Below are 20572 nucleotides of genomic sequence, written 5' to 3' on the forward strand. Positions count from 1 at the left end.
CAAATGAAATAATCAAAAGCAAAGATGAGACCACTGTCCTACCATAAGGAGGGCACATATTTTAAATGATCTTTGTTACAATGGACTATATTTACCCTGATTTCATTAATACTAATTTGTCGAATCTCCTTGTGGCAAAGCTATGCTTCTCCCATCCTTATGTCAGGAGGCCAAGGTGAATGGACTTATGCAGACACATAACTGGACCAACCTAAGTGACTCAAATAGAAATTATCTCTTTGACTCTAATCTTATTAGTATTTTTCTCCTTACCACAAAACTAACAAGCTGTAGACTTTTTATCATTAACTCCATATAATTTCTTGCCTTATATCAAAGAAAGTTTGCAACTGGCGTTTTTGACAGAAATGTGGTACAAAGCAATTTATAAAGTAATTTTCAGGTGTGAAATAACATATTCCTGTTTAGCAGTAATAGATATAAATTCTATTTCTGTCTTCTGTTGTATGATTTAATATTTTTAATTTAAGAAGCATGCAGGTTTTAGAATCTCTTCATTTCATTACTCTGCTCCTGCCCCATCTGTTAATATTTTTCTCCCTAGAGTGTCCTCCTTCTCTGACACTAAAGTTTCCCTCTGAGTGAAAATATTATTCTTACTCATCGTGCTTATGGTTCTGCTTTGACTTTCAGACCCATCGGCCATGACATTAAAAGAGGGGAATGCGTGTTGGCCAAAGGAACGCACATGGGCCCCTCAGAGATTGGTCTTCTGGCAACTGTAGGTGTCACGGAGGTTGAAGTTAATAAGTTTCCAGTGGTTGCAGTCATGTCAACAGGGAATGAGGTAAAAAAGGAGGTCAGGTGAAGGGGACTTTCAGATAAAACTGTTTCTGACATCTATGTTACAAATAGAAGATTGTGGATTATAACTATTACCACATTCCTATAACTAAGAAATAAAAATTGGCCTCAGGATAGTTCAAGTACAGGAGATGAGAAGGAAGAAGTAGAAATTACATATAAATAATCCCTTCCATTTATTAGACTGAAACAATGGTCTTTCCACACATGCAAAGAATGTTGACTGATTGCTATAGATATTCAGCTGTACAAACTCAGTACTTGGTCTATTACAGTGGTTCTTAACCTTCCTAATGCTGCGACCCTTTAATACAGTTCCTCATGTTGTGGTGACTCCCAACCATAAAATTATTTTCGTTGCTACTTCATAACTGTAATTTTGCTAAACTGTTATGAATCGTAATGTAAGTATCTGATATGCAGGATGTATTTTTATTGTTACAAATTGAACATAATTAAAGCATAGTGATTAATCACAAAAACAATATGTAATTATATATGTGTTTTCCAATGGTCTTAGGCGACCCCTGTGAAAGGGTCGTTCGACCCCCAAAGGGGTCGCTACCCACAGGTTGACGACCCACAGGTTGAGAACCACTGGTCTATTAGGACAATGAATTGTGCCCTCTCTGCTGCTGTGATGTAGGCCACCTCTATGTGGGAAAGAATTCAATGAATTGGGATACCATGGCTAGCCTGTTCCTGCTAAAATTCCATGTGATCTTTATGGAAGGGTTTGATAATTGGGTTTTTGTTTTTTTCTCTACACAATACCAGTGATAAAATGCTCCTCTCCACTGGGACAGACCACTCCCACCACCCTTTACCCCTCAGTATGGTGCCATACTGATGCCGGGCATGGTTCTGACCACTGGGAATATAGCAGCAAGCAAGTAGGTTAGGAGAGGGGTATTCAATAAACAAACAGTGATAAATTACATTAAGAAAAAGAAAGGGTCAGATGATAAAGTGTGGTGGTAGAAGAGGCAATGCTAGATACTATATGTTGAAACTTCCCTCAAATTAGCCCTTTTATACTCTCCCCTAAACAATAAGGCAAGAAGCGTGAAAACTCTATTTCCCAGGCTGTCTTTCCAGCTGTGGTCCAGTTAGGTTTTGCCATTGGGATGCATTAACATGATATTAGAAGGTGGAAAGAAATTACCAGAGGTATAAGCTCCTTGACTCTAAGTAATACTTACCCCAACATCCCTAGGGATGATGGTGACTTCCCACAGTTGCTGATCTTTGGTAGCCAATACATCTGTAACCAATTCCCTGTATTAAATTCTCCTTTCTCCATCCTCCCCTCCATCCCTAGAGGACTTTTGGTTTTCTTGTACGGACCTGATTGATAGAGTCTTCTATTTTATATAGGGTAATTAGGCCTCACTGATAAAGTGGAAATCAGAAAACATTGAGAGCATATGTCATATGAAGGGAATTGTGTTCCAAACATCAGGAACAAACAGAAAAGCCCTGAAGTAAGGTCATGTTTGAGGAACAGCAAATATGTCACTGTGGCTGAAGTATAGAGGGAAAGGAGCAAAGTAAAAGGAGATGAGGGTGGAGAGATAATAGAAACAATCATCTATACTAATAAAAGGGTAATATGCTAATTAGACCAGATAGACTGGACGTCTTCTGGACGTCCTTCCGAACAAAGCCACAGTGGCGGGGGCCAAGGCAGAGGCGGTTAGGGCAATCAGGCCGGCAGGCAGAGAGGTTAAGGGTGATCAGGCCGGCACGGGAGAGTGGTTAGGGGTGATCAGACCAGTGGGGGAGAGCAGTTAAGGGCGATCAGGCAGGCAGAGGGGCAGGCAGAGGCAGTTAGGGGCGATCAGGCAGGCAGGTTGGTTAGGGGAGATCAGGCAGGCAGGCAGGTAAGCAGTAAGGAGCCAGCAGTCCCAGATTGCAAGAGGGATGTCCTACTGCCAGTTTAGGCCTGATCCCACAGGAGTCCCAGATTAGAAAGGGTGTAGGCTGGGCTGAGGGAACCCCAATCCCATGCACGAATTTTGTGCACCGGGCCTCTCGTTTATTATAATAGCTCATTTTGAGGAAGGAAAACATAATGTGGAATATAACGCCTTTTTTTTTTTAATATAACATGTCTTAAAATTTTAAATGTTTACTCTGGCTTCTATATGGTATGTCGTATAGGAAGGAAAGGGAAAAAAGCAGGGAGACTAGTTAGCAGTATCTGCAATATTCCAGCAAGAGATTTGGACCAGAGTGGTAGCAATGGAGATGGTAAGAAGTAATCAGATCCAGGATATATTTTGAAGATAAAGCCAATAGGATTTGTTAGTAAATTTAAAACAGAATGTAAGAAAAAGTGAGAAGTCAAGATGAACTCCAAACTTTTTTACCTGAGCAGTTCTAAGGATAGTTATCATTTATTTATCCACGTGAGAAAGATTTAGGCAGTAGAAATCAGGGATTCTATTTTGGACATGTTAAATTTGAGATACTTATTAGAGATCCTAGTAGAAATATCCAGGAGGCAATAAGATATTTAGCCTGGGGCTTAGAAAAAGACAGAGCTAAATATATACATTTGGAAGTTATCAGCATATAAACAGAAGGGGTTTTATTCCCTTTTTTTTAGATATATACTGGTACATAGTGTTTAAAATCATGAGACTAAATAAAGTCACCTAGGAAGTGAGTATAAATGGAAGACAGGGTATGCAAGTTTTACACTTAGGAGGCAATTGTATCTTCCACCTTTTTATCAGCCTTTATATTTCCCAGTTGTATTTTCTAATTTTGACTCATTTTCTAAACTTATTTTATTTATTGATTGATTTGAGAGAGAGAGAGAAAAGGAGAAAGAGAGAAACATCTATTTGTTGTCCCACTTATTTATACATTCATTGGTTGATTCTTGTATGTGCCCTGACAAGGGATCGAACCTGCAACCTTGGTGTATGACACTCTAACCAACTGAGCTATCAAGCCAAAGGCTAATTTTGGCTTGATGATGTCATCTCTTTATTGATAAATACATTCTTATTCTCTTGAAACTTTAGATTGTGATCTATAGGTCTTTAGACTGGACATCAGTCAACCAGCTACCATTATCTTCAGGAAATCAAGACTGTATGCTTGTTACCTACTTACACAAAGTAGGTAATTATTCCTTCAGTAAATGCTAGTCTTCTAGTTTTGAAGATACTGTTTCAGTTACCTTTTGCCATATTTCATAACCCATTCATTCATTCATGTTCTCTTACAGAGAGAGAGAAAGAGAGAGAGAGAGAGAGAGAGAAAGAAACAGAGAGAGAGAGAATTAAGTATATTTATCTCTACTATACCTTTGCTTTTTCTGTTCCATTTTTTTATCATTTACCTGGCCACTGCCAATAGCAGAGGCCTGTACAAACAAGTATGAACTTTAGATATATATAGTCTGTCTAAAATCTTTATGTAATACTAGAAGTCCAGTGCACAAATTCGTGCATGGGTGGGGTCCCTAGGCCTGGCCAGTGATCAGGGCCGATCAGGCCGTCTCGCCCAGTTCCAATCAGGACGTCTCTCCCAGTTCCGATCGGGGCCAGGATGATCGGTGCCCGGCCGATCGGTGCCCGGCCAATCAGGGCCTGCCAACTGGGGAGAGGGATGGGAGGGAGGGATCATGGGAGGTTTGCTGGCCGGCCAAGGGGAGGCACCGGCCAGGGGGAGGGGTAGCGGGAGGTTGGCCGGCCATGGGAGGTTGGCCGGACATGGGAGGTTGGCTGTGGGAGCGACTGACCACCAGGGGGCAGCTCCTGCATTGAGCATCTGCCCCCTGGTGGTCAGTGTGCATCATAGCGACTGGTCAACCAGTCGTTCCAGTCTTTCGGTCATAATGGTCGCGTAGGCTTTTATATAGAGAGATAGATAGATTCTTTGGGGACTTCCACAAGCGGCTGCTGTAAAGTTAGAATCTTTAAAATCTTTTTCCCCACTAATAAGGAATATGAAGTTGAGTGCCTACTATGCCCAGGACTGCTATGTGCTTTATAACTAAAGCAACACTATGAGATTAGTATAATTATCCAGGAAATTGACACTCAAAAACAAAGCGACTAGCCTAACATATTTTGTGTAAGTGATGTAGCTATGTTTCATATCTGAGTCTTTTGGCTATAATGACTTTTTCCCACTATGTTACAATGCTTCCCACTAAAGGTTTCTTAAATTTCATTTGTCCAACTTTTCAATGGCAATCTGAAATCTATCAGATTAGATAGTGCATTACTTTATTCTAACTATATTATACTTCTTGTCCAGATTAAAGACCATGGCTCACTAACACTTCAGGCAGCTTCACTCCTTATAATCTATTCCTTTGCTTATTAAATTAATATCAAAACTGCATGACTTCATCCTCCAACTACAGTTTTGCTCCCAAGCATAAAAACATTACTGAAAAAATTCGTAAAACTTGGATTACCTGACCCACTACAAATTTTTGCCATTTAATGTCAACCTGGCACTTAAAGTTGCTCAGTAATTCTGATGTCACTGCACATTCCTGCAGTGGATAGTTCATTCATACATTCTCTACCCCCTTTAAATCTTACTAGCAGCCCTACTTTCTCACTCGTGGCAGATAACCTCACGGGTGACCTTTATGGAAAAAAATGAAACTAAAAAATACTTGTCAAACTGAACTAGATAAGGGTTCCCTCATTTTCCCTTCTCTTTACCTCATAATTTCCCCCATTCCTTTAGCTATCTTTCTTTCCAACAATCTAAACACAAAAATTAGGACAAATTTAATCAGGTAACCAAAAATTCCTGGGAATCTTATTTTTACAACAAACAAAATAAATATCAGCTAGCTTTGGTAGCTAAACAGAAAAGGATCAGGAAAACAAAAAACAAAACAACAGAAAAGTATTAGAGCTTAACATAGTGCTGGACTTATTACCATAGAAAAAAAATCCCCCAACCAAAGAGGCTCAAGAGATCTCCGTGAAGTACAGTGTAACCACTATGAGACTACTGGTGGCAAGGGGTCCTCCCTAAATCTTGGTAGAGCCTCAATGACTCTGAAAGTCTTAATACAAGGACAACCAAGGAAACTTGTTGATTGTACAAAACTGAATATATGAAAGTTTTTGAGCAAGGATGAGCATCACTTGCCAGAGTCTCAGTAATGTCCCAAAAGGGGGAAGTTACAAAAGGAAACAGAATTTTCAGGACTGGAGTTGATCGTGGGTGGTTTTAAGGTAAAAGTTTATAAGTAAGGTCTAGGCAATAACTGGTCATATTTTGTAAAGTAAATGAGTTGCTAAAACAGTCTTTTCTTTGGCACACATGAGTCCATGTGAATTACGATAGTCCCAAATTGTCCATGGTCTTATGTTGGAGAATATAGGTCCTAACACGCTTGTGTTAAAACAGTTTGACTTAAAATAGTTTGAGTTATATGTCATGGTTTGGTACAGTTTTATCTTTTATACAAGTAATAGTATAGTTTTGCAAGTTGATGTTTCTGTTGTATTTTTTTTTTCTCAAAAAGAAAGAGCTTATAGGCAAGATAACCAATTATAATGCTTTTATAGAAATTCAGACATATTGAATGCCTGAAATTGGGGTTGGGGATGGGCAAGAGAGTGAATAAAAACATTGGGTCAAAGAAGAGATAGATTACAATGTTCTTAATAATTCAGACTGCAAAGGGGAAAAAAATGAATCAAAGGTTAAATGTTTGAATACTGGGAAGACAGTTGATACCATTGACAATAACAAACAGGAAATTGAAATTTAATATATGGTAGATAGGAAAGTAATAAGATATGGAGATAATGGGTTATGTATTGTTTTCCTTTTTTCATTCTAGAATGTAAACCTCTTTTTAATTAAAGTATAGTTAATATGCAATATCGTTTCAGATGTACAACAGTGATGTGACATTTATATACCTTATGAAGTAATCACCACAAGAAGTAACCATCTGTCTCCATACAAAGTTATTGCGATATTATTGACTGTATTCCCTATGCTGCACTTATCCCATGACTTATTTGAGTTATAAGTTTGTACCTCTTAATCCCCTTCACCTTTTTGCCCATACCCCCACCTCCCAACCCTCTGGCAACTATTAGTTTGTTCTTTGTATCTATGAGTCTATTGGTTTGGTTTGGTTTGGTCATTGGTTTAGTTTTTTAAATTTCACAAATAGTGAAATGATAAATCATTTGTCTTTCCCTGATTTATTTCTATTAGTCAATACCCTCTAAGTCCATCCATGTTGTCACAAATGGCAAGATTGCATTATTTTTTATGGATGAGTAATATTCCATTGTGTGTCTGTGTGTGTATCACTTTCCCTTTATCCATTTATTTACTGATGGACACCTAGGTTGCCTCCATATCATGGCTATCTATAATAATAAAAGCATAACATGCTAATTAGACCTGACATCCTTCTGGACATCCTTCCTTCCAGACAAAGCCACAGTGATTGGGGCCATGGCAGAGGCAGTGGCAGAGGCCCCTGGACGCAGCCGCGGTGGCGGGCAGGGGCCGAGGCCAAGGCCCTTACACGAATTTTGTGCATCGGGCCTCTAGTTATAAATAATGCTGCAGTAAACATAGGGGTGCATATATCATTTCCAATTAGTGTTTCATTTTTTTTTTGGATAAGCACCCAGAAGTAGAATTGCTGGGTCCTGCTTTGTCTCATTATAGCCTTTGCTTTAAAGTCTATTTTGTCTGGTAAAGTATTGCTGCCTCAGCTTTCATTTCCATTTTCATGTAATATATTTTCCCATCCCTTTATTTTCATTCTGTATGAGTCTTTTGAACCGAAGTGAGTCTCATGTAGGCAGCATATGAAAGGGTCTTGTTTTTTTACCCATCCGGCCATCCTGTGTCTTTTGAATGGAGCACTTAGTCCATTTACATTTAAAGTAACTTTTTTTAGAAGTATAAAATGTTTTTAAAATCACCCACAAAGTTCTGTATAATCAGGAATGATACAATTTGCAATAGCTTTTTTATAAAAAAAAAAAAACTCAAGACAAAGATTTAAAATGTAATTTCAATTACAGTATTCATTTAGCCTTATCCTTTAGAACAATTATAAAAATGAAACTATGCTCTAAATAAATGAGACACAAGGAAAATATAATAGACAATTTCCACAACTATATTTACATGTATGTTTCAATACTAGTACATTTCAATGCCTTTTGCTACATTAACAAGAAATTATGTACAATTGCTGTGCACCAAAACTTAGCTTAATTCGATCTTTCAAGTAACATGCAATTTCAACTCACAAGGCTTCAAGTACTGCTAGTAAGTGTTCCCTTGTATGCAGAGCACTATATCTTGATCCTGAATTGAAATCATCATTAAGATTATATTTTTCCCTTCTACCTGAAGTGCTTTTTCTTTAAACTGCTTTCCCCATATGTTGAGATCAACAATAACAAAAAGGATATTTTAGAGTTTTAAAATCTTTTCCTTACTATTTAATTGTATAGGATATGTAAAGGAACTATTGATAGTAATGTACTTATTGTCATTTAAATTGTTTTCACTCTAACTTTATAAGTGATCTACTAACTTTACTATATGTTTGCCTTTACTAATGAGATTTTATTTCATATATTTTCTTTTTTCTAGTTTTGGCATTTTCTTTTCCACTTAAAGAATACCCTTTAACATTTCTTGTAATGCCAGTTTAATATTAATGAACTCCTTTAGCCTTTGCTTATCTGGGAAACCCTGGATCTCTCCTTCAACCTTGCTGGGTAGAGCATTCTTAGTTGTAGAGTTTTCCCTTTCATCATGCCACTCCCTTATGGCTTACAAAGTTTCTGTTGAAAATCAACTGATAGTCTTATGGTCATTACCTTATATGTAACTAGTTGTTTTTCTCTTGCTACTTTTAAGATTCTCTCTTTATCTTTAACTTTTAACATTTTAATTATGATGTGTGCTGGTGTGGGTATCTTTGAATTGATCTTATTTGGGACTCTCTATGCTTCCTGGATATGGATATCTGTTTCCTTCATGAGATTAAGAAAGTTTTCAGCCATTATTTTTTCAAAAAGCGTTCCATCCCTTTCTCTATCTCTTCTCCTTCTGGGACCCCTGTGATGCAAATGTGAATATACTTGATGTTGTACCAGAGGTCCCTTATGCTCTCCTTATTCTTTTAAATTATTTTTTCTTGATCTTCCAATGGGTGATTTGCACTATCCTGTCTCCCTCATTGCTAATCCATTCTTCTGCATCTTCTGATCTGTTGATTCCCTCTAGTGTATTTTTCATTTCAATTATTATATTCTTCAGTTCTTTTTGTAATTTATGTCTTTGTTGAAGTTCTCACTGAGTTTATTCACTTGTCTGCAGAATTTGATGAGCATCTTTAGGACTGTTATTTGATCTCTTTACCTAGTAGACAGCTTAGCCCCATTTTGTTTAGGGGTTTTTTCTGTGAATTTGTCTTGTGTTGTTTTTGTTTGGAACATATCATTTTGTCTCCTCATTTTGCCTTTTTGTTTCTATGTATTAGGTAGATCAGCTGTGTCTGCTGGTCTTGAAAAAGTACCCTTATTTAGAAGGTGTTCTGTGGGTTCCAGTGGTGGAATCCCCCCTTCCTAGGTGCTCAAGAAGTGTTTCCTGTATGGACTAGTGTGGTCTTCTGTTGTGGTTGGGCCACAACTGCTATGAACACACTGGCAGGCAAGGCTGGTCTCTGGCCTGGCTGGCTGTGAGGTACTGGCTGCAAGGTCCAGCCTCAGCTTATTACAAACACACTGCTGTGTGCTGTTGCTCCTGAGGCTGCCCACCAGGTGTGGCAGGTTAGAAACCACTTGGAGAGGTGCCAGCCTGGGTGGGTCCTCAGGGAAACACCAAGGTAGGGTGAACGCTGTTAGCAAGGTTAATGGAGAGTGACAGAAATGGCACCTTCCAGCATCCGACCAGGCAGAAGGAAGGAGAGTAATAAAGGGGAAAGACATGGTGCCCACCAGCACTTCGGACTCTGGAAAAAGTTCTGACAGATCCCTATCCCTCCAGCAGATGCCCTAAAATTAGTCAATGTATTACCTTCATGTATGACCCAGGTGCTTTTCAAACTGCTGCCTCTGCGCTGGGACTCGGAAAAAGTGCAGCCTTGTTTTCCTACAACCCTTTGACTCCCAGACCTAAGCCCTGCTGTTTTTCAAACTCAGATGTTATACGGGCTCCTCTTCCTGATACAGGATCCCTAGGCTGGAGTTCGGACCCCTCCCTCTTCAGGGGAGACCTCTGCAGTTGTGATCTCTCTCCCACTTGTGAGTCACTGCATGGGGAGTAGGGGGTAAGGTGAGTCTCTGCCCCTTCTATCCCTCTCAGTATGGCTTTTTTTTTTTTAAATCCATAGTTGTAGAAAATCTATTCTGCTAGTATTTAGGTCATTCTCAGAGATAACTGTTCTATATGTAGTTGTAGTTTTGGTGTCTATGAGAGAAAGTGAGCTCAGGATTTCCCTAATTCACCATCTTTAACCAAAGCCAGGAGCCTTGCTCTTAAATGCCAATTTAACTTGTCTGTGAAATGTCGTTCCTTCTGCTTGGTGCACAGTCCCTGCACCTACTTTGTATTTTTTTTTCTTTTGTATTTCAACTGTAATAAGTTTCAGACATCATCCAGAGATGACCAGAAGTATAAGATACCAGAAAATAATACTCAGTTTTAAAAAGGGAATATTGTGAATTTATTCTAGTATCTCAGTCTTATCATCTTCCATCCAATTCTGTATGCTTTCTTTGAAAACACTTAAAATGCATTGTAAATCCTATCCTCTCACTTATCTAGCTATTATTTCATTATGTCAATTTTACAGACAAATAACTGACTCTCCAGTAATCTCTAATTGTTTTGTTATTTCTGGAACTGTTTACAGCAAAGTAGCAGAGAGGAGTATGAATGGCAAAGAAAATACCTTAATAACAGAGGAATCTTACTTAGTTGGTAGCCAGTACCTTTTTCTGAAAAAAATTACATAGCCATAGTTTTTTTTTTCTGAAACAAGTTATCTGATTAATGGAGTTAAAGAGCTGCAAGCCATGACCTTTATAAAATTACTAGAGGCCCGGTGCACATATCTGTGCACCAGTGGGGTCCCTTGGCCTGGCCTGTGGGATCCGGCCGAAACCGACTCCCCAACATTCCCCCGAGGGGTCCCAGATTGCGAGAGGGTGCAGGATAGGCCAAGGGACCCCACCAGTGCACGATCAGGGCCGGGGAGGGACTGCGGGAGGGCTCCAGGGCTTGTCCAACCCATCTCACTCAGTCCTGATTGGCCAGACCCCAGCAGCAAACTAACCTACTGGTCGGAGTATCTGCCCCCTGGTGGTCAGTACATGTCATAGCGAGTGATTGAGTGGCCTTAGCGTATCATTAGCATATTATGCTTTGATTGGTTGAACAGACGACCAGTCAATTGGACACTTAGCATATTAGGCTTTTATTATATAGGACAATAGCTTCAATAACCATGTGTTAATTAGATCAGAAAATTAATCTATATTAGCACTCAATAGCAATTTTCTTCTTTGTTTTCTTTTTCAATAGCAATTTTCCAAGCTCTGCTGGTGACTAAGGATGAAAGTGGGTTGCAATGTAACCTGGCATCTAATTAAGTTAAATTAGTGCCATATCTGAATGGAAGGCTCCCAGTGACACTAAATACGACAAAGTTTTCCTCCAGCTATTGTAAAGGCCAGTCAGTTGCAAAGCTACTACTTTTTCAACACAAAGCAAAAGGTCTAGCCACATAGTATCACTAATGAGACTGAAGAAACTAGAGGTTATTGTTTGGGAGAACTGAGATATGAAGCCCTGGGTATTGGCCATATTAACAACCTGAGCATCTAAATGTGCAGGCTTGCTGTCCGCCTCCTAAGATAATATTCCAGATTTTCTCACTTCAAATATATACTTTGTTCATTTTGTCACATTTCTAAAATCAGAGTGCATCTTAAAATTATCCATAAATTAAAGTTGTCTGTTGTGTGTGTGTATGTGAGGACCCCCTACTTTTAAGTATTTTATACTCTAAGAAATCCAAATCCATGTTCACATTATAAACTAATTTCATCTATATGAGCATCTAGGAGTAATAATATGAGACCAACTAGGGGGAAAGTAAGTGCTCTCTCAATATCATATGTAATAAAGAAAGAAAAGAAAATCTTGTTTATTGTATATTTACCTATATCAACTGAGTATTCATTATCTCAATTAATCCTAACAACTACTATAATAAGGTAGTTACTACTATACAGGGTGGGCAAAAGTAGGTTTACAGTTGTGAGTACATAAGAAAGTTTATTCATGTATTATTATTTATTAATTACTGTATTATTTATTTATATTATAACTGTAAACCTACTTTCACCTGCCCAAAAATATTATAAATGAGAAAATTAAGGCATAATATGTTTGGGCAACTTGAATTTGAACCTTACCTGAATACCAACCTCTTTATGCTATTCCAATACTACCTCATTGGAAAATAGACTAAGCGTCTTATAATTTTCTTATAGGCATATAATAGCAGATATTAAATTTCTAAAGGTGATTCAAAGTCATGGAATTGTGAGTATGTGTTGTTAAGTATTACTTATTTAAGTTTGCTAATAAAGAGACAAGGCATCTGTCTCCTCCAACTAAGTTTAACTTCTCAGGTATTGATTCCACTTCAGAAAAGAGATTTTAAAAAAACTTGAAAGATAAATGATCATTCTCTTCAGACTTGAGAATATCATGTCACAGAGTCTCTACCTCAAACAAATTGGAAAGTAATATTGGGAGTTAAAATTAAAGTTGTTTTATTTAGTTTGCTTCAGTAAGCAACCACTGGGAAGGCCAGCATCTCCAGAGCACTATGGTCAAATTGTAGCCAAAGCTGGTGCAATATTGTTTAGTCACCATTTAAATTTCTGCAGGACCATTTTTTTATCCTCCTATACTTTCAATATTTATTCAAAGATCCTTTGGGCATATATTTTCTATATGCCAAATACTGTTGTAGGTGCTAGATATACTGAACTCTGTTTACTAGGTCTATTTTTCCATTAACAATTGGCAACATTATCCTAAGGGAATAATTTGTGGTGGTTTTTTTGGCCTTGTAGCTGCTAAATCCTGAAGATGACCTCTTACCAGGAAAGATTCGAGACAGCAATCGTTCCACCCTCTTAGCCACGATTCAGGAACATGGTTACCCCACAATCAACTTGGGAATTGTGGGAGACAAGTAAGTACTGGATTTTATTTCTAAGTTGTTATACAAATATGAATTTTAGGAGTACTAACTATGTGGGGTTGTTGCTAAAACAACAGAAATTAAATACCATAATTTTCACGTATTTCATTCTTCAGAAGCCTAAGAATTATGGAAGTATCTATGTCCATTGGGGACAGACATTTCCTGAAATGCCTATTACAACAGGAGAAATATTTTGCTGTCCTATGGGTTTATTAAATTTACAGGGATCTTTTTTGATAGTGTTGTCTTTATCCTAGTGGAAGTAATGGTGATAGTGTTTTATTCCTATTCATACTTTTACTTGTTTCAAGAAAGACAGGGAAGACATAGCATAAGTGAGAAGAGTAAGAGAGAATGTCAAAATTAGCACTAACTGATTTTTTGAAGTTTAAGTACAATTGTTTTCTAGGGCCTCTGTATTTATTTTGGCATCCTTATGTAACCTGAGTTTCTCCAGATTTCACCAACTTGAAAATTCAGAGGGAGGCATGCTAACTATAATTGCCCATCTCTAACAGCACATTTACTAAATGAACTCAGCCCTCTACTAAATTCCCCAAGTAATCCAGTGACTCTCCAGCTGTATCTTACACATGACCTAAAGCAAGCCTGCTTTCTGAGCATCTCACTACCATGCAACACTGCTACTCAGCCATCTTTCACCAGGCACTATTATCCGTTCACCAAAGGTGTGCCTGCTTTTAGTAATTCTGAAATATCAGCCTTGTGGAGACAAGCTAGGAGATAAGCCTGAGTGGTGGATACCAGTATGTTTCTGTCACCCATAATCATCCTTCTCTCTCATTACCACCTGGTCACTGAGTAAAGCTCATTATACCATGATCCTTCATCCCTTAAGATGAGTGCTTTCTCAAAAATCAAATGTGCTTTTAGAAAGGCTCTACCCCACCATTTCATAAGTTAATGCTCTCAAACCTGTAAACCCCACCTTAGGCTTAAACTGGACACAACACATCAAAACTTAGACACAGGATCTTGCCAGTAACCTGAGAAGCAGTAGCTTTTATGTCATCTGACCTTTTAAAGTTCTCTTTTTTTTTCCTGATTTTATTTCTTTCTCTGAGGACATTTTTTGTAGAGGCTGTTAGACATATTTCAAACATCATTCTTTTTAGATTCTTCACCACTTGTGTTTGCCTGGATGTTTAGTTCTAGAGAAGCCTATAGCGAAGTGGCCAGCCCCCATGGAACCCCTGGTGAAGCCAGTGTCACAGGTTACCTAATATCACCCTGATTCAGGCTCCCTAGCCCTGGGGAAGTAGAAAGAAAGGGGGGATGAAAGGCGGGTAGTTTGCATTTTAACCTGACCAGTAACCTGTCCTTCCATGTAAACTTCAAGCACCTGAAAATCCTGATACAGATACAGCTTTTAAAAAGACAAAAATTCACTTCTGAGAAAAAATAATACAACTCCAAGAGTTCCAAAAACACAGAGCAGACCTGAAACTGTATAGAACAAACCTACCAGGTTGTTTAGGTTTTGTTTCCTACCTATCACTGGCTCTGGCCCTGCCTCCAAGTGCGTTAATGAGCTCTAAGAAATAAAGTAAAAGGAGCTTTTTTTTTTTTTTTGTCATTTTAACCTTAATCTGTTCTGAACTATAATTTTGTCCATTTTATTCTCTTATGTTGGTACTTTCGTATACAAATAAATGTTACTGCCTGGCCAGAGTGCTCAGTGATTGGGTGCCGATCCAGGCACCAGGAGGTCGTCAGTTTCATTCCGGTCAGGGCACATGCCAGGGTTGTGGGCTCAGTTCCTGGTAGGGGGTATGCAGAAGGCAGCCAATGGATGTTTTGCTCTCACATTGATGTTTCTCTCTCTAAAAATCAATTTTTTAAAAAATCTTTTTAAAAAAGAAAGGAAATTAACACCTAATTCCATTACGCAGTATTACCCTTCTTTAATTCTTTAATTCTATGCATGTATACTATTTATGTGTGTATGCATGTGCAAGAAATCAAAGAAAACATATTCTTATTTTAACCTTCCTTTTCTTACTCAATATATTATAAACATCTGTTCATATCATTACATAGTTCTCTGCTATATCATTTTTTATTTATTTTTGCTATATCATTTTTTATTTATTTTTGCTATATCATTTTAATGCCTACATGTTATTCTCTAGTATAAAGTACAATAGTATTTATTTATATCCCTTGTTGCCATAGATTAGGTTGTTTCTAATCTTTCTCAATTGTAAATAAATGACTAACATCCTTATTACTAAATCTTGGCATATACCCACAATTATTTGAGAGTGTTTTAAAGTTTTTATTTTATTCATGTTATGATAATTGTTGAATGTCTTCCGTTTGCAAAGCTATGTTAATAGCAGAGGTAAAATGATAAATAAAACAACTGAGGACATATGGGTAGGTAAATAAGTAGAGATTGCTTACTACAGGTGCTAATCGAGACAACTGTGACCAGACCTGGTTATGTTATTGGTCATTTGGGCACATACGTACTTCTCTTGTTTTTGCATTTTTTTCTTTTCCCTCAGTTTCCTGATGAAATTTCTTAAATAAATTTCTATCTTTTGTGGTCTAAACAGGGTGCTTTCTTTCCCACCAGATTATAAGCTCCATGATATAAAAGGTGTGTCTTGGTAACTCTATGTCCACAGCACATAGTAAGAGTACATCTCCTACATTCGACAGTCCTGCCATCTTTCCCTATACCATCTCGTCTTTACATGGAACTTACAAACTTCCAACCATGCAATTGTCCAGAAGAATCTTACAGGGTCCCTTAAAGTGAGTCCAAAAACCTTAGCCATAGGATCAGACCAGAAAGTATGGCACTGACAGCATAATTGCATTGGTGACTAAGACACATCCTCATAAAAGGTACAATGTTAAGCTTTGTACCTGGAGTTAAAATGAATCCATTTTATATTTCTGAAGAAGAAAAAAAGTAAGATGGGGGTGTGGGCATAATTCCAAATGGATTTTAAAAGCTTCTAATTTAAAAAGTTGGGGAGCTATTCCCTCAGACTTAAGTAGATGATCTTATACATTTCCTTCTTAAATATAACAGTAATCATAATCCAAATACACAGAATCCACTTGGGGAAATCTCTTTTTTTTTTAATCTTAACCCAAGGATATGTTTTTATTTTAGAGAGAGAAGGAAGGGAAGAAAGGACAGGGAGAGAGAGAGAGACAGAGGCAGAGGGAGAGAAACATCGATGTGAGAGAAAAATATCGAGATTGGTTGCCTCCCATACACACCTCACCCAGGGATTGCACCCACAACCCAGATATGTGCCCTAACTGGGAATTGAACCTGAAACATTTTGGTTTATGGACAACAGTCCAACCAACTAAGCCACCCTACCAGAGCTGGGGAAACCTTTTAAAATAAACTTTGCCATTAATTGAATTTATATTATTCCTAAAACTGATTTACTGAGCTGTTTATATTTCTACCTCAGCTAAAAGCAGCTTGGTAATATGGCTTCCAAACCGTTGACTTGAACCTTCTAGCCTTTCAAGGCTTAAAGGGCTGAGAAATTCCCATATTAAGAAAAGGGTTCCCCACTCTGGAACAGTGCCATCACAGAAGCTTGCCCCACTCTAGTCATGCTGGGCTTGCTTGGCTCTGTCCTAGATGGTGTTTTGGATTTGAATTGCCTATTCCTGCTGCTGCCAATTTGTGAAGCTGCCTCTTCACGTTAAAGCATGAACAGAAGGGTAAAAAGCACTGAGATAGCAAATTGAATTTTTATAAAACTGGCACATGTAGCAGGAATTATCAAGATAGACTTAACAGTACAGTGATTATTTGGGCAAAGTCCAGTGCCTTACATCTTCCAATTTGTGAATAAAACATATGCTAACTTGCTATAGCTTACCCAATGTTCTAAAAGTGGAAATTTCTAATTAACAGGGGGAATTTTGTCTGAACTTAATTGGTTCTTGTCATCTTTATAAACTGCCTACTTCCCTTTTCTGTTCAAAATGCAAGGTATTCATTTTCACTTCAACATAATAGATTCCTTTCCTGACCATTTATCAGCAGAGGTCCCTGATTTTCTATCGGTTAACCAAAAAGATTCTTCCCACTCTCGGTGACAAACTTTTTTTAGTGGCTATTACAGTTGACTTTCTTAATCCTTGAGAGTTGATGTTATTGATTCTTCTAAGAATAACCTCCAGTTTTTACTGTACTTATAGAATTTCTTACCGACCCCCATTAAAGTAATATCTTCCAAAAATCTTTTCCTAATTATTCCATACCAGATTAAATCATTATGTTCCACTCAATATTTATATAATATCTCCTTATATGCATTTTACTGTAGTGTTAATTAACATATTTGAATTCAGTCAGTGATATTAATTTCATTGCTAATTTCACTCATTTTCCTAAATTTTGCCATGTTTTCTGTACTAGCTTGTAAACTTAAGGTAGAGACCATGCTTCCTTCTCTCTTTATATGACTCCATGGTGCCTAAATACCCAGTGGGACTGGAGAAAGACTAACTGATGGCAATATGGAGTATGCAGCTTGATTTCATACGTGAAGTAGACACCAAAAAATATTTGTTTTAAGGAATTTATCCTTGACCCCTAAAGAAATTAGTATATGTCCTGAACTATTTTTTGTTGTTATCTTGGTATAATAAACTGCTATTATTCCTTAATTTCCAATCTCAGAATTTTTTCTAACTCTCCCACTGTCTCTTCACTCATCTTAAAATGATATAGCTCACAGTTGGTATAACAGATGAAACAGGAAACTAATTAGCAGCTGTTGTCCATCTGTGTGTTTATATTAAATATTTTAAAATAAAAGTGCATTTGCATTCTGAATGCTCTGTCTGAAATCCATAAAATCTAAACGTGGGTAAAAACTCTATCTTGGTTTTGAATTTTATAGTAGACTTCATGGTAAAGAAAAGAAAACTATGCCAGAATCAGGATTGTGGTAATTTAAAGCAGATACAAATTTTAAAAAGGAAAAAAGCCTGAACTAAAAGTGAGTCTCCAAAGCCTACTGCAAAGATATCATTGATATATTCCTTCACAGAGAATGATTCATACATAATTTTTTGAGAAAGCCACATTCATTCTCTGATAGATTTGAGTTATACTTCTACTTTCTCTTTTATCTGCCTTTCTTTTAAGTTTAAGCTTCTTTGACATCTGATTAAGTTAGAATTCTAGGGAGACTGTTGTTATTATCAGTAACCATATCCCAGATTGAAGGTGAATGTTAGAGCTTTGCAAAGAAAAAATGCTGTTTGTTTTTTTTTAATGCAAGTCAAATAGATGTTCTTGATGTTCAAAAAGTGAAAGGGAGAAAAGTATAATATACAAGATGATTATTGTATTGCAATACTCCAGTCCATTTTGCCCTCTATGCTCCAGTCTATGTACTAGTATGAAGAGAAAATAGTTGCTGTATTTATATAAATTTCATTATTTCCATATAATCACAATATGTTAGAATTGAAAGAATGTCTGATGTTAGCTAGTCAAATCTTTCACTATTGGAGATGTTAGAGAAAATTCCTAACTAGCCATCCGGTTTTCGTTTGATGCTTTTAGTGAGAAAGATCTTATTTGCCTCATGAGGTAGCACATTTTATTGTTGGATAGCTCTTATGATAAGGATTTTTTCCATTTCACTGAGCCAGTCTTTATCCCTGTTTCTTCCATCCATTAGTCCTAATTCTGCCCTCTGGAGCAATACCAAATAAATTGACTCCCTATTATATATGACAAGCTTTCAAAGAAAGCACTATTTATGTCTATATAAATATTAAATAGTATCTTCTCTTCCATCCACAGACAATATTATTGCCCATAATATTATTACAGTTGTAATAATTGTACACTATTCATTCCCAAATCTACTGTGGAGAGATGGCATAGAGGCCAGGGTTTGTTCAGTTCATTTTTTGAGTTCCTACAATGTGTAGAGATTTGGAGAGGCAATCAAGGAGCCTAGATAAATGAGACCCTGTCTTGTGAGGCAGTCATATATTACTAGAGGCCCGGTGCATGAAAATTCATGCACTGGAAGGGGGGTCCCTCAGCCCAGCCTGCCCCCTCTCATAGTCCAGGAGCCCTCAGGGGTGGGAGGCAACCCAGCGATCAGGGGAAGGCGATGCCCCATCACACCTCTGCTGCTGCTGTTGCCGGCAGTGCAAGCCTTGGGTGGCCCTGGTTACCTGAGCCTCAGCTGGCCCTGGTTACCTGAGCCTTGGGCGGCCCTAGGCAGCTGGGTGATGAGGGGACTGGTGGTCTCAGAAGGCAGGCCTTGTTGTGCGCCTGCCACCCAGCATGGCAGAAGGGACTGGGCGCCGCCATCTTGTGGTTATGGGTGCCGCCATCTTTGAGTGTGGCAGTCAATTAGCATATTCCCTCCTTATTGGCTGTGGGCACTGCCATCTTTGAGGGCAGGCAGTCAATTAGCATATTCCCTCTTTATTAGATAGGATTGTGTCATCTTCATAAATTTTACTTTTTCCAAATTGTTGCTTCTCTTTATTCTTTTTAGTTCTTTTACTTGAAATTCCACTTTGACATTAATATACCACTCCTACTTTTTTGCTTATTTACATTTGCCTCCTGGTATATTTTTGCCCTACCCTTACTTTCAGTCTTTCATCTTCAAGTGTATCTCTTGTAAATAATATTCAAATGGGATTTGAGCTAAAGAGAAAAAACCCTCAATCTTGCATCTGCCTTAAGTTACTGTAACCCTGATCCTGGCATAAAGTTTATTTTGCTTTACCATACCATGAAGTTTGCTATAAAAACATCCCTTGATGTTTTTCTTTCTTTTCTGTTTATATTTATCATAAACTTTATGTTTACTATTTATTCAGCTTTATTATTTCTTCACTATCCCCCTCATGATTTCCTTCCAATTTCTAATATTCATAATCAAATATATATTTCTCCACTATTATATTTTTAAAGGATGCTAAATGTATCCCTCCTATAAGACATCCCCATTTCTTCTATGCACCCCCTACACCAGTGAGACCTTTAGAATACTTCCCCAATCTCCTCCGACCCCATCAACTTTTAGGTAGTATTGCTGCAACCATGCTCTTAATTATAGGCTATTAAGTTTTCTTTTGTAGTATATCTCTCTAATTCCTAGGGAAATCCACATATAGTACATATATTATAATTCCTCAGTTTATTTGATCATTGTATATTAGATTTAGCTGTATAGTTCTATAAATATGTGTGTGGCTCACTAGCATTTCCTCTTTCCTTGCCCTATCTTGAGATTTCTGATCTATTTTTTCAGAACATTACTTATTAATTTATTATATGAATTTTTGCATTTTCACAAATATCATTCTTCTATCCTGATGGGTGAATGCTGTCTGACTGGATATACGATTTGGTAGCGGCAAGCCTTTTTTCTCAGAATATGTTGATGTTAATCTTCTGTTTTATAATTTTTGGTATTGTAGGTAAGA

General features: G+C 37.6%; 1 protein-coding gene across 16 annotated transcripts in view; it reads left to right on the forward strand.

Moving 5' to 3' along the window:
• The window catches only part of GPHN (gephyrin), a 439201-nt gene that overhangs the window by 399550 nt on the left and 19079 nt on the right, over positions 1 to 20572 (forward strand). For 9 of the 16 annotated variants that reach the window (XM_036310186.1, XM_036310220.1, XM_036310276.1 and 6 more), the window contains 2 exons: positions 655 to 808; positions 12960 to 13081. In XM_036310186.1, coding sequence (XP_036166079.1) covers positions 655 to 808; positions 12960 to 13081 — 276 coding nt within the window. Of the gene's footprint in view, positions 1 to 654; positions 809 to 3860; positions 3957 to 12959; positions 13082 to 20572 lie in introns of all 16 variants that reach the window. The other 7 variants (XM_036310162.1, XM_036310177.1, XM_036310194.1 and 4 more) reach the window with 1 other exon arrangement.

This window comes from Myotis myotis, unplaced genomic scaffold (genome assembly GCF_014108235.1).
Source record: "Myotis myotis isolate mMyoMyo1 unplaced genomic scaffold, mMyoMyo1.p scaffold_m19_p_1, whole genome shotgun sequence".
Classification (NCBI taxonomy): Eukaryota; Metazoa; Chordata; class Mammalia; order Chiroptera; family Vespertilionidae; genus Myotis; species Myotis myotis.